The sequence below is a fragment of the Lithobates pipiens genome, unplaced genomic scaffold, assembly GCF_037356315.1.
Source record: "Lithobates pipiens isolate NorthernLeopardFrog02 unplaced genomic scaffold, aLitPip1_a1.2 Scaffold_1, whole genome shotgun sequence".
Lineage (NCBI taxonomy): Eukaryota > Metazoa > Chordata > Amphibia > Anura > Ranidae > Lithobates > Lithobates pipiens.
Window position 1 is genome coordinate 156,550,431 of NW_027507685.1, and position 17,657 is coordinate 156,568,087.

The following is a 17,657-nucleotide window of genomic DNA, read 5'->3' on the forward strand; positions in this document are numbered from 1 at the left end:
CAACAATGGGAGAGGGGGAGAGATCTATACCAACAATGGGAGAGGGGGAGAGAGACAGAGATGCTCAAAAACAGAGGAGTGAGTTACATAAAACACAAAAAGAAAGGTGGAGAGAGATATTCAAAACAGGATAGTTAGCTAGATGGAGCAACAACAAGATATAATTAAGAGTTATATAAGTATATATACACCATATTTATCAGTGTATAACACACATCTTCATTTTAAGAGGGAAGTTAAAAAAAAATTAAAATTAAGGGAAAAAAAAAAAAAAGAACTTTGAAGCAACATAAGGGTCAATGCCCATCAATGCAGCCTGAGAACGGGGATCTCCCGTTTACTCGGCAGCCACTGTTTTACAAAGTCCCGCCTCCTGGATTGGCTCCTATGAAAGACAACACTGGTCCAATGGCGGGACAGGAGGCGGGACTTTGAATTATAGCAACTGCCAAGATCCCCGTTCTTTTGATTTGTCCTCTATTTTTAGGGGGAAAAATACTGTGTTATATGCCGATAAATACGAGAGAGATAGATATTATATATATATTTTACACATACACATATACACACACACACACACACACACAAAGTTTGCCCACAGATATAACATAGTATATAGGAAGGCAGCTTGTAGTTGGCAGTTACAGGCATAAGCACTTGGCCAAGCTTTCATGTCTATAGAGAAAGGTGTGGAGAAAGAGGAGGCGAGTGCCGCTATCTAGTATGCTTGAAGGACAGTTCCCCTCAATAGCTGCTGTATGCAGCCACCACATCTAAGGATTTTGGTATGCTACAAAATAATACATTTTTGTTGTTAACGCTTTAATAATAATAGAATTGATATACCGTGTAAAATGTTAAAGTGTATGAAAACCTTAACATTGAGGCCGGGTTCAGAGATATGCAAATTAGATCTGGGTTTTTGTCTGCATCCAATTCACATGGCAGGAGAATGTGATTGACTTTTTAATGGAGCCAATTCACATTCAGAAAGGGTCCTGTGCATCTCTGGTTCCGATTCAGGTGCGAATTCAGGCAAAAATTTCAGACCCGATTCGCACCAGAACCAGTGAAAAGGGACGCACCAGACCCCAGGCACAAACCTGCAGCCGCATATGTGTGAATCTGGCCTGAATGTCTCCTATTTGCTCCCTTTTGGTCTGTTAAAGTACAAAAAAAAAAAAAAACAGGTGTAAATCCTTCTAGAATTGCAATGCAATCTTGTGTCCTCTAGAGTGTTATCAGGACTATAGTACACATCCCCCCCCCCCCCCCCCCCCCGTGTATAAGGGAAAGAAAGAAGAAAAGAGATGATTTGTAGTCACTACACTTTCTGTCCTAGGGTGACAATGCTGCTCCTCTATTGATACAGTATGGCAAACGATCATTGTCACCCTAGAACAGGAAGAGTGTTATTGGCAAGATCACCAAAAAAAAAAAAAAAAACAGGAAAAAAAAACAAACAAAAACGCAGCCACCACATCCAAGGACTGGTAAGCGGCCATGTAGTTTAACTGTGCTCTTGACTTTATACTTTAACCCAATTAAACAAAGGGAGAGGGATAAACCAATGTTCAGACACCAATGGAAGGTTGTAGAACATATCAGTGTTTCCACCTACTTCATAGAGCTTTATGAAGGCGGGGAATGAAGAAATAGCAGTGCAAAGGGCAGGTTGGGACCAGCAGGTACCATCCTCTGCTGTGCAAACACGGACAGCCCACAGTGTAACTTTTACCTGTGAAGTGCTTTGTCACGGAAACCTACACACGCCTGCATGGAAATGTACAGTATTTCAGCACAGTTACCAGAAAGAAGCAGAGAGATTTCAGATTTATGACACGGGGTGAAATAATTATTTGTCCTACCTTGCTGAGGAGACAGAGAATATAAACCTGGGAGCCTGGCTTCTCTTCTGTGTGCTCATCTCAAACTTTGCCAACTGACAACCAGCTATAAATCGCATTACCTTTTACCTTATGACAGGTGGTAATTTAACAATGCTGGCAACATACAATTAAATTCAATTGCTTCTGCATTTCCCAATCACACAGCACTGCAAATAGACACGCTCTCATTTTGTGAATAATTAATAGCACTGTTGTACACCATCAGCGTTCCTAATGAATTGTCCGAAATTCAAGCTGTGGGTGGTCCTGCTGCATCCTTCTTATATGAAGATAGAAGGAGATGAGTGGAAATTTTTGCAGCCACACAACAGTCACATCCAATCAGCTGCAGGCACTATTTAGGTATTCTGACAGCTGCGGGGGCTTGCTTTCAAAATACAATGGGTGGCAGGATATTTGTCCATCTGCGCTGTTTAGTATTGTTGTGGAATGGAGTGACTTCTCTTGTTTAGGCCAGCTTTAAACTGGGCATACACGTATAAAGATTGGGCTGGTTCAGCAGAAACTGGACAAATTTTTGATCTGTGTGTAGCCCTGCTAGAAAACCAGCATTCAAATCAGTTGCTGCCATCAATGGTCGCAGTGCTGATCTGTGTATTCCGATGGGGGAGGAGTCTCCACTGTCAGCTTTGGAGAAAAAGTCACTGTAGGAGTGTCACATGTTAACTAATGAATCTAGGCAATAATCTGGGGTGGAGGTTTTGGCTAGTTGTTAAACAGTTGGGTCTCTTGAAATTCAGCACAAATTTGAAATTGCCCAATCAAAGCAAGGATTGGAAAAGTTTGCCAAATCAAAAAAAAAAGGTATAGGGTGCTGAGATTGAGACAATGGTAGGAGATTTTTTGAAACTTCCAAACTGAAGGGAACGGATTGAACCCTCCTCAGGTTCCCATTTCAGAGATTCTCATTAATTTCCTGTCTCTGAGACACAATAGAAAGTAAGGAAAGATCCCCTCTTGGCTGCCATCAGACTAGGTGCCCTCAATGGAGAATGTCCCACCCGGTTGCTGTAAAATTTTAGCTTTTTCACCAACCTCTGAGAAAAAAATAAATGTGAATCTCCTTCCCAGTGAAAACACCGGCAGCATACAAACCTGGCAGAGGGTTTAACCATTCCCTGTCTTTCCATATGAAAATGGCTCACTCATGCCAGTCTGAGTGATATCTATTGCGCAGTGTCAATGCTGTGCGTTGTTACAATGTACAACTCTGTTTACTTTTTAATTTTAAGACATTTAAGTAAAGTAAAAAATAAATTTTGTTCATCTTTATGGCCCACAGCGCAGAAGCAATGCGGTTTGATGCACTAATATGAGGTGTGAAAAAAATGCAGCATGTCTGCATTTTTATGCAAAGCAGCGTAATCGACCTCAAACGCTGCATTTTGGTGTGAATGAGGCAGATACGTCTTAATTTGCGGTGTGGCTCTGCTGTGTGCAGTGTATGGCCCTCTGCAGTGATACAATATAGAATAGAGTTCTACTGTCCATCGGGGAAAGCATCTAAAAGGCAAGCAAAGTTCATCTTCTCCTGGAGACTAGTGTAGGTCTCTATAGAAGCATGTCATTTCTAAGGCCAGCTACAACTCTACCTTCTTTGCCTCGCTAAGTAAAAATACAATTCACAGGAAGGGTTTCTTGGCACACCAAAAACACGTGTGGGTACAAGCCCAATACTAGGACCTCAGTAGACACCCCGCCAGATTACATGTAAAATGATTTGCCCATTTACACTACTCAGAGCGTTCACAGATGGTTCAGTGACCTGGAACAGGCCTATTTAATAAGTCGATGCAAGAAGAAGGATCATGTACACACTCTGGTTACCATAGCAACCAATCAGATGTCCGTACACTGTCAGCTCCCTTAAAGTTGAACTGCAGGATTATTTTTTTTGTAAATACAAGTTAAACAAATGAATCCAATGTTAAGACTATCACAGGTCCAAAATAGTTACTGGTTACTGCAAAAATCACAGCTGCTCTGATGCTGGATACTACACACAGAGCTATGTTTCCAGCACGGTGAGCTGCAGCTGTGACAGTGAAGGGTTCTGTTGTTCATTCTCCCTTTGCTCTCCCATTGCTTATTCACAATCTTTTGCAAGGTACTCTGTGAATAGACAAAGGGAGATCTTGGCATTCATATGCCTCTCCTCTCCCTTTGACGATTCACATAACACCTTGCATCTTGTGGAAATAATACAAGGCTTTTTGTGAACAGACAAGGGAAGAAGCAATAAAGGCAATGTTGGGATCCCTTCATGTTCACAGCCGCTGCTTTTCATCTACACAATTCTGGAAGGATATCGCCGCTTCAAGGATCCAGGATCAGATCAACTGTGATTTGTGCAGTAGCGAACATCCATTTGGGGTTACGATATTCTTTAAAATAGTTTATATAACATCTGATGTTTACAAAAAATAAATAAATAGTTTCTCTCAAGCTTACCTAGTTTGATTGGTTAATACAAAATTTTCCACATCCTCATTGGTCTTTTCACTGCCACACTGAATGTGCAAAACTTTTCTGAGAATCGCTTGGGTGATGCCATTGCTAATCTGCTTAGTCGTCTGGCTAGTACACTGACCAATGGGGTTCAAAAAGGTTTAAGTCAACAGTCTAGAATAAGAATAAGTATTCATGCCCATTAGACTAGACGTCTAATGGGCATGAATACTTATTCTTATTCTAGACTGTTGACTTAAACCTTTTTTATCTGTATACCTGCTCTAGGTAAGGCACACAATGTACTGAAGCAAGAGGGTGAACATGACAGCCAGGAAACTAGCATTTGCAGAATACGAAGTTGCATAGCATTAGTAGTCCTGGCAGCCTCTAGGTTTCGCTATGAAAAGGTTTCCATAAGGAACTGCAGCAGCAGAATGTCATTCACGCTGTGATGAATATCATAAATGGAACATGTAGGCTTCATTAAGATGTGCTCCAGTGAGTGGATTTCTCTGATCATTACAAAACATTTGAGGCTACTTGTGAGAAACATGTGCAGCATAAAAGGAAAGCGTTATTTATTATGGCCGGTAAAAAAAAAAACAAAAAAAAAAAAAAAACACATCAATGCTTTTCAAGGCCGCATTCACCTTTTTCTGTTTTAGGTCCAGATGTTTTCCCATTCAAATGAATGAAAACCTAAGACAGTCTGTGCTGACATGCACTTTTAACATTCATTGCAAAATACTTTACATTGTATGTCAACATGCATAAAAACATGCCTCAAAACATGTGTTTGACATATGCGTTTAGAACTGTGAATGGGCCCTTACAGGTATTTTTCAGCAACCAGGAGCTTTCCATCGCCTGTAATTGCTGCTCCTCAAACCTGTACTGCCTGTCAGTAAAGATGCTTGAGCTGGCAGCATCACTAATGCGTTTTGGGCAATAGACATACTTTGGATGCTTACTGGCTTATCAAAGCAGCAAGATAATTAGGATGCAATGATGATGTGTATTCAGGCGCGTGTGCCTGGTTAAAGTGAGGGCAATTAGTATTCGGGAGGTATGGGTTAAGACATCAAGTTGTCCGTAGTGTGACAGATGGCGTTAAGAAAACCACAGAGCTCTACAATGATTTACTTCAGCTACCCACAAAACGAGGCGATCGTTGCCGGATCGGGCCAGAACGTCATGCCCGTGGGAAGTGCCAGTCACTCCTGGCCATCGCTTCTCAAGAAGGGAGGGGCATAGTGATAGTTCATGCTGAAATAATGAATTATTTTACCCCAAGGTAACCTGGAGCAGGTCTGTCTTCGCAACAAACATTCAGACCTGCACAATCCGAATACGTTTAATCAGATTGTTATATTGGTCAGAATGTTACTGTACACCCAATTACCTTCTAATGTTATTTACACGTTTTATAATGTCAAATCACTTGTAGGCTGGCCGTATGCATGAAATGGCACTGGGAAAATAGATTGACTGCTGAGAGATCTTTCTGCAGAGCAATCTTGCCTTTCCATTCTACTTTGGCCAAACACGGCATGTTTATGAACTCATGAGTTTTGGTAAAACATTAATCATTCAGGAAGATTACATTTTTTTTTTTAATTGGACAGGGGTCTGCTGGGGTTGCATTGTGGACACACATATTGCTTTTTTTCCAGTCCAATTGTTAAGGTCTATTTCAGGTCACCATAATCTTCTGTCCACAATACACTTCTCAAAAGGTTAAAAATCTTCCCGAACTTCAGACTAAAATGACAACATTGGGTCCCACAGAGCACATACATTAGCAAGTCAACGAGACCCTGAGCTGTCAGGTACAGTATTAGAGTCTGCACAGCATGTGCACTCCTATACTGCACTTCAATTCGTTTACCAAGCCTATATTTATTTTTAGCTTACAATGGAAAATAGAGCAATTAAAATGCTAAATATGTACACAACAAAAGGCCCAATTGATACGTTTCACATTGTGCTGTGAGCAAACAGGCCAGCTATTCAGACGGAGCTGCCAATGCACTGACTAGAGACAGTAACAGAGAAAAACGACAGAAAAGTCAGAGCGGTTGGCCATGGCAACCAGATTTGCCTTTTAAATGCAATATGGAACTAGAGGGGTTGCTATGGGAAACTGCTTTTGTGGCAATATTATACAGTACTCCAGGAGTAGGGTTTACAATACATTTGATATTCTCTCACTTACCTGCTAGACTGGCTGACAAAATCTCCTCCATCCAGCAGCCTGACCTTACAAAACAGAACCCCGTTGACAAAAGGGACGGCTGTCAGCTCCTCCAGAGTAAAGATGGTCTGGAACTTAAACTTCTTTTTCTTGGTCAAGAAAGCCATGAGTGATGCCACAAGGCAGGAATTTCTCCAAGGGTTTTGGGATAAGAGAAAGCAGATGGGATTTTAGGAATCGCAGAGGAGGAGGGTACGAGGGGATTTTCTCTCTTGTTTCAAAAAAAACTCAACCTTCAAAATTCAAATGTTTTATCGGCCATCAACTATGTACCTGCGATTGGGGTGTCCGGCCCTCCTTTGGGAATGGATGCCCCAAGAATTTACCAAAGAGAGGAATAGTCTTTGGAGCATCTCCAGGGGTAGGAGGAGAGAACCCGCAAGCTCCAAACCAGCAGAGGACGGGTCCCTGGCTTTCTCTTCTCGGCTGTCACTCTCTTGTAGGGATAGTGATTGCTTCCTAGTGATTCCTGAAGGCAGAGGGTACAAAGTCTTTATGTAGATTTCTTACCTCCAAGCAGGAGCAATAGCACTTGTGATCTTGTTCAGGCTGGGAAAGCTCTCTGCTTCTTCCTCCTCGGGCTGTGGAGGTTTAGCCAGTGAATAGCAGGAATCTGAACTCAGCACTGGGCTGCTAAAGACTCCTCCTCTACCGGCTCTGTGGGAGGTGGAGGGGGAGGAGAGGAGCGAGTCTTCTCTCTGTATCCAGCACTCTTCTCATAGGCACATCATCACCCTGATCATCACCAGCACTGCAACAAAACAAACACATCACTGTCTGAGAAAGAGCCAGGGAAAGAAAAACAATTTGCTGGAAGAGAAAGCATTAGCCCTATCCTGACATCGATCTGATGTTGTATACTGTACAGAGCCGAGTCCAGCTCCAGCCAGAATCAACACCAAGCTTTGTGTCTGCAAAAACCTGAATTATGTTTAGAATGGACCTCATAATGGTGACTGTTTGACTTTTCTTTAGGACTGACAAAGGCAAATTAATATCTATGGGTGGCTGTGCTTTCAATTCACGAGATTAAAATAAAAATAAAATTGAAGCCAGGATTAGTTAGTTAGTCTTCATATTCCCTGAGGGGGCAATAACAAGATATTCTCATTAAGCATTCATTATTATTTACAAATAGAAGAGGAGGAGTTTTTTTTTTACTGCTCATGCATGGCATTAATTTATTGGCCAAGTGGGTAGGCAGAACAACAAGGTAGGTTCAGGTAGGTCAGTGATTGGTTCAAGGACTGACAAATGCTTTTCTTTTCACTGTTGGCAGCAAGACAACTGACCGATGGCCATACACACAGCAATTTCAGGCAAAATTGGTTATTAGGTTGCCTTGATCTGTTGAATTGTTTTTCCAGTCCTAAGTTTGTTGGCATTTATTAAAATTGTCTGAAAATTGGAAAGTATGACAGGAGAACAACAAATGTAAAGTGAATATAAATAGACAAACCAGCCTAAATTCACTTTGTGGCCCACCCATCATCCTTCAATTGTAACATCAAAAGGAGCCTGATTTAAAAATTGTATCCAATCAGATGCAATGGCTATTCAGGTATTCTGACAACTGCCAATGGTGTCTATCCACTTTGCATAGTGTGGATGGAGGAATATGTAAAAAAAATAAAAAATAAAATAAAGTGTACTCCCAGTGTAACCCAATCTATAATCTAAATCACATAACGTCTATAATATGTTAAAGTCATTTCAAGCTTTTTAAATCTACATCTTTCATTAAAATAATACCTGGGATGATTCTGCCATAAAGGTCCTTATCTAGGCGCCTTCTTTTTTGGGCTGACAACACTCTGTGGTTATTTACTAAAGGAAAATCCACTTTGAACTACAAGTGCACTGCCAGTTGGAAGTGCAGTCGCTGTAGATCTGAGGGGGACATGCAAGAAAAGAAAAAAAACAGCATTTTAGCTTCCACATAATTGGATGATAAAATCAGCAGAGCTTCCCCTCATTTAGATCTTCCCTTTAGATCTACAGCAACTGCACTTCCAAGTGCTTTTACCGGCATTTTTTGGCAGGGGCGTTTTCTGGCTGGAAAAAACTCCAATCCAACTCCAGTCATAAGCTTTTGTGGGGGTATAGTTTCGCTAATGCAAAAATGCTGCAAAACTCATGTTTTTAACGCAGCATTCTACAGCTAACGCTACTTGCATTTTTATAACGTTGAGTGTGTATAAGGCATATGAGGCATAACTTTCACAATTCTAGTTAGTCTTCTTTTATTACCTTTATTACCTCCTCAGACAAAATACGTAGGAGCCAGTTTAATACTTTTAGGTTTATTATCTATATGGCTCCTGGGATTTGTCCAGTCCTGTTTTAGGAGAACAACGCTCACCATGATCAGCAAAACCAAGAAATATCAATTGTAATATTAGGATTCTGTTTCAGGGGAGATTCTTCCATCAGTCTCCTGCATGACCAGAAATCATCCCTATAAATCAGGTGATTGAGCAGTAATGAATCATTAGACACAGGGCCTGCCATAGTGGAGGGCAGCTGCTGAACTATATGACAAATCAGACTGAATTTTGCTTGTTACAAAATCTGCATTCACTGAAGGTCAAGAATGGATATGTATCAATGTTGCAACCACAGCACCACTCATATCATAACTTCTAAGGGGGTCACACACTAAATAGTCATTTTGTCTTCATAGGATCAAAGAGCAACTCTAGAATCTATATATTTATAGGTGTATTATTATTATTATACATGATTTATATAGTACCAACAGTTTACGCAGCGCTTTATAAAAATAAGGGCAGACAGTACAATTACAATACAATTTGAATCCATATTTATAGGTTACAGGTAGGGTTGCCACCTCATCGCGTTAAACCCTAACTCATATCAATTACACAGGTTCTGAGGCTAATTTAATGCAGATAAGGCACCAAGTGAGTTTAATTACCACCTTTTATCAGCCACAGAACCTGTGTAATTAATACGTGTTCAAGTTCAAAGGGATGAGGTGGCAACCTTAGGCAATAGATAGAATGTATATATACACACACACACACACACACACACACGTTAGAGCCATCTTATTTGAGAGCACCAAACTCCCTCTCCTGGTCATAAGTAGCACTGCACATACATACATATTATATATATATATATATATATATATATATAAATATATATATATATATATATATATATATATATATATATATATATATATATATATATACACACACACACACACACACACACACGTTAGAGCCATCTTATTTGAGAGCACCAAACTCCCTCTCCTGGTCATAAGTAGCACTGCACATACATACATATTATATATATATATATATATATAAATATATATATATATATATATATATATATATATATATATATATATATATATATATACACACACACACACACACACACACACACACACACAGGTATACTCCACATTTTAGGTACACAATGGGGTTTACTTACTAAAAGGTAGAAAGTGCAAAATCAGGCTCACTTCTACATAGAAACCAATGAGCTTCCAGGTTTTATTACCAAAGGTATCTGAACAAGCTGGTGTTAGACGCTCATTGGTTTCTGTGCACAAGTGAGCCTGATTTTGCCCTATCTAGCTTTAGTAAATAAACCCCATTGTGTACGCCTGTATATATATATATATATATATATCAGCCCTTCTTATAAGTGCTACTGTATTATGTGTAGGGATAACATTGTTGACCTGCTTTTGAAACTAGTAGTTACATGGCTGTCATGCTAATCCAGCACTTTGAATCAGTGACCAGAATCAGCACACAGATCAGGAGTTCTGACGTTGCTCTGACTACCTGCCGCAGGCTTGTTTTGGGTCAGTAACTTAGACACTAATACCCGCAGCAGCCAGGAAATGTATTTATATTGAACGAAAGAAATGCTGCAAAATGTTATGTTATATTGGGTGGGAAAGCAGCCACAGTTTCCAGCTGTTGAAACATAAATCGGTCATTTTGTAGAGAAGCTGTGTGAAATGAAAATGTTGCTGTTCCTCCCGGGGTAGAGCAGTATGCATTCTATAGAGGTTCTTGTGTGATCAGGGTGCTGCAGTGATGAGATAGATGGCACAATTGTGAAACAAATAGAAATCCTAAGAGCTGGTTCACACAGGGGCAACTCGTCAGGCGACTTAGCCACCTGGTAAGTCGCGTCCCGTTCTGTGCAATGGAACCGTTCTAATCGGAGCGACTCAAGTCGCTCCGACTTAGAAAAGGTTCCTGTACGACTTTTGGGGCGACTTGCATTGACTTCTATACAGAAGTCGTTTTGCAAGTCGCCGCTAAAGTCGGATCCTGGTCGCCTGAGGCAGTCGCGCTGAAAGTCGCGCTGCCTCAGTGTGAACCGGGTCTTAGCACACCATCCTTTCTTCAGGGAGGTTTATTAACATTGTCATGCTGCTGATTTACATTTTCACTCTTCACAGTTCTACACCTCTCTGCATGTAATGAATCTAGGACATTGTAAGAGCAATACAAATACTGATGAGTGCATAATTTAAAGAGTATGTAAACCCAACATTTCATATTCCTGTTATGTGTCTGCTGTACCATGTACTTGTATGAGAAAGTATAATTTTTCTGTGTGTAAAATCCATGGTGTTTCTGGCATTTCCTTTCGCATTAATAAAAATGTATTTAAAAACTAAAAACTGACCACACAATGTACTGAGCCTGTTCTCCTCTAATGATCTGACTTGTCCTAAAACTCCTCTCCCCTCTGCACAGCATTCACTGGGAAGATCAGTGTTCTGCTGTTTCTCCTCCCCTAGCTCCTTAGACTGTAAGCTCCAACAAGCAGGGCCCCCTGGTTCCTCCTGTACTGGCTGCCCTCAAGTTGTGAAGCACTGCACAAACTGTTGGCGCTCTATAAATCCTGTATAATAATAATAAATAGCTCCTGTTTGGGAAGGAGGAAGATGAATCTTTTTTTTTTTTTTTCATATCTACGCACAAATGTTTTGCCTTTCATTTCTATTTTAAACTGAATGGGTTGTTTTAAAAGGTGAGGGTTTACATATACTTTAATTCCAGAGAGGTGGGGTTGGGAACCCCTGACCTCCAAAATCATGAGCTCTGGTGTTGCCAGTACCTTTATAGGTGAACAGGGGATTTTACACAGCAAGATAGTCTGGGGAACTCAAACACTGCCAAAAACTCAGGTCTGAGGCAGGTAACAGTGTCCACTAATGACACTGCGGGGGTTATTTATGAAAGGCAAATCCACTTTGCACTGCAAGTGCACTTGAAAGTGCAGTCGCTTTAAATCTAAGGGGTAGATGTGTAATGAGGGGAAGCTCTGCTGATTTTATCATGCAATCATGTGCAAGCTAAAATGCTGTTTTTTATTTTCCTTGCATGTCCCCCTCAGATCTATAGCGACTTTACTTCCAAGTGCACTTGCAGTGCAAAGTGGATTTTCCTTTAGTAAATAACTCCCTGTGTACAATGATGAATTGTCAAATATGTGTCCGTATAGATAAGTTTAAAGCAGTATTAAAGTGGTTGTAACATCAGAAGGTTTCTTATGTTAAGGTAATCTATGCATTAAGAGAAAAAGCCTTCTGTATGCAGCAGCCCTACTCAGCCACCCTAACATTTACCTGAGCCCATCCCTCTCCACTGATGTCCACGAGTGCCTTGGCCATCCGGGACTCTCCTCCTGATTGGCTGAGACACAGCAGCAGCGCCATTGGCTGCTGCTGCTACCAAAGTCAGTTAGCCAATCAGAAGAAAGATGAGGACACAGGGAGCTGTGACTCGGCTTGGGTGCCCCTATAGCAAGCTGTTTGCAGTGGGGGCACTCAATGGGAGGGAGGGGCCAGAAGCAGCAAAGAGGGACCCGAGAAGAGGAGAATCTGGGCTGCTCTTTGCAAAACCACTGCAACCGGGCAGGTAAGTATAACATGTTTATTTTTAAAGGAAAAAAAAACAAGACTTTACAATCACAATAAACCCAAAAGCAAACATTATGTTGCAGCTTACTAATTTGTGTAAAGCCTTTATCCAAAAAAACAAACAAAAAAACAGTTTGCTGTAACGGATTAAAAAGTATTATCTGGAGTTCAGCATCAAGCTAAATCTGCTAGTACATCACGCCCGGACTTTCTGCCAGAAAGGGTCCAACGGTCTTCTCGACGGAGTTCCGACCGAACGGACTTGCCCACACACAAAAGGACCAAAGTCAGTTTGTTTGTTTTTACTGAAAAAACGTTTTTATTGAACACAGGTATAAGCATTTACAACATCAGGTGCATGCATGGTTATCTTTTCATAATAGGGTGAACATACAATGTGTATTGCAGTTATAATAGATTTGTACTTAATCTTTGCTCGGTACATAATAAAGGCATACTGCAATCTCCAAGGGTTGGTACAGGCATTTACTGAGTGTTAAGGTTGGTTAGGTGCATGTTTCAGATTCTTGGAGCCAGCGGTCCCATATCTTGATGTATTTATCTGGGCATCCTCTATTGCTATAGAGAAACTTTTTGTAGGGGAGACAAGCGTTTATGTCCGCCTTCCACTCTGCAATATCAGGGGGCATCGTTCTCATCCATTTTCTAGCGATGACCTTTCTGCCCAAGAAGAGAGTCTCCTGGAGAAATATTCTAGTATATTTATCCAGGACATCAGGGAATATCCCTAGTAAACATTGTTTTGGGTCTAGCGCCAAGGGGGAACCCATGTTGTCATGCAGGAATGTCACAACTTGTTCCCAAAAAACTTGTGTTTTTGGACAGGCCCAGATAAGATGGACGAAGGTGCAGCTTTCTAGGTTACACATAGGGCAGGCAGTGGGTTAATCCCTTTTGTATCTGGCCACCCTGAGTGGGGTAAGATATGTAGTATATATATATATTTGTGTCAACCTGTCTGAAAGTTTGGGGGACACGTGTTTAAGTCCGTTCGTTTTGAACGTGATGATGTACGACGGGATTAGAAAAAGAAGTTCAATAGCCAGTAGCCAATAGCTGCCCTGGCGTCATATTTGGTCCATCAGACCAGCATACAGATGAACGGTTTTCCCAATAGAAATGTATTCCCTCTGACAGATTTGAAACATGTTCCATTTCTAGGTCTGTCTGAATTTTTGAAGAAAAAAGTCAGATGAAGACCATACACAATTGATTCCGTCTGACCTTTTCTGCTGGAAAGTTTGGTCGTGTGTACGCGGCATAACACTCTCCTCCCCCAGACTGATAATGCTGTGCCTCCTGTTTTCATTCATCCAGAGTGGTTTCTCACTAAAACGGGAGGTGTGTTATTGGCTAGATCACCAGGTGAAAACAGAGGGGAAAAAAAGCCAAAAAAAAAAAAAAAAACACACACACGAAGCAACAGCCATATCCGACTGATTAGCTGCAAAATATAACATTTTTGATTGGGGGTAATGCTACTTTAATGTCCAGTTTAAGCAGAAGTTTAATTTCCTATTTATTTTAATGATAGGACACAAGAGAGTCAATTAAAAGACTTGTTGTTTTGTTATTGGAAAAATCACAGTAAGTCAGGATTCATGCCACATGCATTGCATTCATCACATAAGGGCATTGATATTTTTTTAATAAACTTTATATTGTAATGTTGCCCAGTAGCCAAAATAATTGTTTTTATTTTCCTAAATTCAGCATGTTCAATTTTTACTCACATCAGGAAAGAATATTAGTGTGAACTGTGCCTGTTGGAAACAATGGATTGCAGCTTGTCATTGCACTGGGCATACATTGAGCCACATAGCCCAATATATGTGGTGTGCATGAGCCCTAAGGCCCCTTTCACACTGGGGTGGTGCGGGCGTCGGCGGTAAAGCACCGCTATTTTTAGCGCCGCTTTACCGTCGTTTTGGCGGCAGTATGCAGCCGCTAGCGGGGCGGTTTTAACCCCTGCCAGCGGCCGAAAAAGGGTTAAAACCACTGCAAAGCGGCGCTGCCCCATTGGTTTCAATGGGTAGGAGCAGAGAATACACCGCTCCAAAGATGTGGCTAGCAGGACTTTTTTCAACGTCCTGCCGGCGCACCGCTCAAGTGTGAAAGCCTTCCGGACGGATTTTTTCAGGCGCTATTTTTAGCGCCGTAGCGCCTGAAAACCGCATCGGTGTGAAAGGGGCCTAAGGGTGGCCATATGTCATGATCCATTTGAGCATCAACTGAGATAAATGTGCTGTGTAAGGCAAAAAAAGGTTCACCAAACCATCCCTGCTCACTTGCTTCAACCCTTCCTGCCTTCTATGGTATAAGACATGTGACAACATAGCGGTAAGATTCACGTATAAGACTTTGGCGGGGCAGGCAGATGTCTCGCCGCCTGTCATTCTCAGCAGGATGCCTGCCTGTCTTACTACACATGTACAACATGACTAAATGCACACGTTCAGTAATCTGTTCTCCGATGCAGTTATTTATATAAAACACTTGTTCTATGTATAGATACATGCATCACAGTATACCTGCCTACATAAAACAAACAGAGCTGTATTTATCCCAACATGAAATCTCTACTCATATGTGCTGACATCACGCCGTTTATACTACAACCCAGAATAGCCTTTTACCAAATACAAAATGTAAATCAATTCATAATTGAGTCTTTAAAAATGCTACTAGTACAGAAAAATACTTATTGATCCTTTCAGAAATCCATTCGGCTCCTTGTTGATCCTGACAGAAATCTCCTAACTTCCTGCAGTACGCCGACAACCCTGCACTGAAATCCCAAGCAGTGTTGTCAGCCCTGCTCTGTTCTCTCCTGCTGGACTACAGAACCGCTCCCCCTTTTTAGGAGATGAGGAGATGGAGAGGTGTTCTGTAGTCTACCAGACGATAACTCATCTTTTTTTTTTTTTTTTAGCCAGACTAACTATGTAACTCAGGCAGGTCTGAGGGACTTCTTGGAATTTCAATGCAGCAGAGGCAGTGTTGGATATCTGTCAGACCAATCAGGATTTTACCTGAATTCCCCAAGTCAATGGTTCTCAACCTCAGGCCTCAAGTACCCTTAACAGACCATGTTTGCAGGTTTTCCTTTATCTTTCACAGGTGCTTTAAATCAGAATTCAATGGCTTGGTATTTTGGACAGCTATTTTATCTAATGCTGGCCATACACTATACGAAAAATCAGCCGAAATTCAGCCATTAGACCGTTCGTTCTTTCAGCCAGTTAATGGGCACAAAATTGATAATTGTTTGGAGATTTTTGAGCCGAAAAAACAAAGGACAAGTTTGGAAATTTTCTGCCGAACGAATGATAAATTGAAAGGTTAATGTGTTTCCCGCCCGACCTGTCTGCACTAGGTATAATAATATAAAAAAAACGAACATAAAATTAATTTATGTCCACTGAACGATTTATCAGTCTTTACATGATGGCAGCATAATTTGCACTCACGGCCGAATGTTCATTTTTCTAAATAGGGTTCACATGGCCTGTTGGGGGTACTTGAGAACCACTGCCCTAAGTGACCTACAGCTTTCATCACATGGTCTGGGGATAGTGTGCGTGGTTATCCACTTGGACTTCCGGAAAATTTACCCCGTTCATGACCAGGCCATTTTTTGTGATATGGCACTGCTTTAACTTACAATTGCGCGGTCAAGCAAATAAAATTGATGGTTCTTTTTCTCACAAATAGAGCTTTCTTTTGGTGTTATTTGATCACCTCTATGTTAATTTTGTTGTGCTATAAATAGAAAAAGACAAAAAAAAATAGAATCAATTTAGGCCAATATGTATTCTGCTACATATTTTTAGCAACAAAAAAAAAAATCCTGATAAGTGTCTACGTACTATAGAGAAAAGGATTTTACGGTGAGTACAAAAAATCCTATTTTCTCTTACGTTCACCAACTGACACAGGTCCTTTACTTAGACCATTGGGACGTCCCCAAGCAGTGCCAAAACGAGGGGTGGGAAACGGCATAAAAACTTGACCCACAAAGGCCTGTGGGAAACAGTATAAAAACTTCACCCACAAAAACAGAATGTGGGAATAGCATAAAAATTTTGCCCACAAAAACAGAGTGCTCCTAATCAGGGAGTCACCACCTTAACTAACCGCCTTGGAACTTGCGGTAACAATGCAACAGTGCACTTAAAAGGTAACTGTGTTTCTTGTCAAAAAATCTGAGAAAAAAAAATTAAGTGCAATTGCAAATTACACGGCCGCCTGCAAAACTTTGTGGCCAAAACAGGCATCAGCTGATGCACTGACATCTACCTTGTAGAATTTGGTAAAGGTGTGAACAGACGACCAAGTCGCCGCTTTACACACTTGAGCGACAGACGCTTGATGTCGGAAGGCCCAAAACGTTCCAATTGCCCTGGTGGAATAGGTCGTGACTGGAAAAGGGGCAACTGCCCCTTCAAGGCGTAGGCCTGTACTACAATTTGATCCACCTGGAAATGGTGGCCGACGAGACCGCCATGCCTTTTTTCAGACCAGCCACCAAAACAAACAAAGAAACAGACTTCCGAAAGGGAGCCGTAGCAGACAAATACACTCTCATAGCCCAGACCAGGTCCAAGGAATGGAGGGCCACCTCCTTAGGATGTGTCGGTTCAGGACACAGAGATGGTAAAACAATGGTCTAAGTAAAGGAGCTGTGTCAGTCAGTGAACGTAAGAGAAAATTAAAAAAAAACTAAAATAATGTGGTTGCATAAGTGTGCACACCCTCTTATAACTGGGGATGTAGCTGCTTTCAGAATTAAGCAATCACATTCAAACTTGTGTTAAATAGGAGTCAGTACACCTCAGCCATCATTTAAAGTGCCTCTGATTAACCCCAAATAAAGTTCTAGTAGGTTTTCCTGACATGTTCTTAGTCGCATCCTACAGAAAAAGCCAAGGTCCGCAGAGAGCTTCCAAAGCATCAGTTAAAAAGGTACCAGTCAGGAGAAGAGTACAAAAGAATATACCATGGAACACAGTGAAGACGGAAGCCTTTTCTTACTAAGAAAAACATCCAAGCCCAGCTTAACTTTGCAGAAACACATCTGAAGTCTGCCAAA

General features: G+C 41.1%; 1 protein-coding gene across 1 annotated transcript in view; it reads right to left on the reverse strand.

The window, feature by feature from the left end:
- Positions 1 to 17,657, reverse strand: part of EEIG1 (estrogen-induced osteoclastogenesis regulator 1) — a 115,157-nt gene that overhangs the window by 68,221 nt on the left and 29,279 nt on the right. The window contains exon 3 of the mRNA XM_077478775.1: positions 6,577 to 7,366. Within this exon, the coding sequence (XP_077334901.1) occupies positions 6,577 to 6,722 (146 nt within the window). The 5' untranslated portion in view covers positions 6,723 to 7,366. The remainder of the gene's footprint in view (positions 1 to 6,576; positions 7,367 to 17,657) is intronic.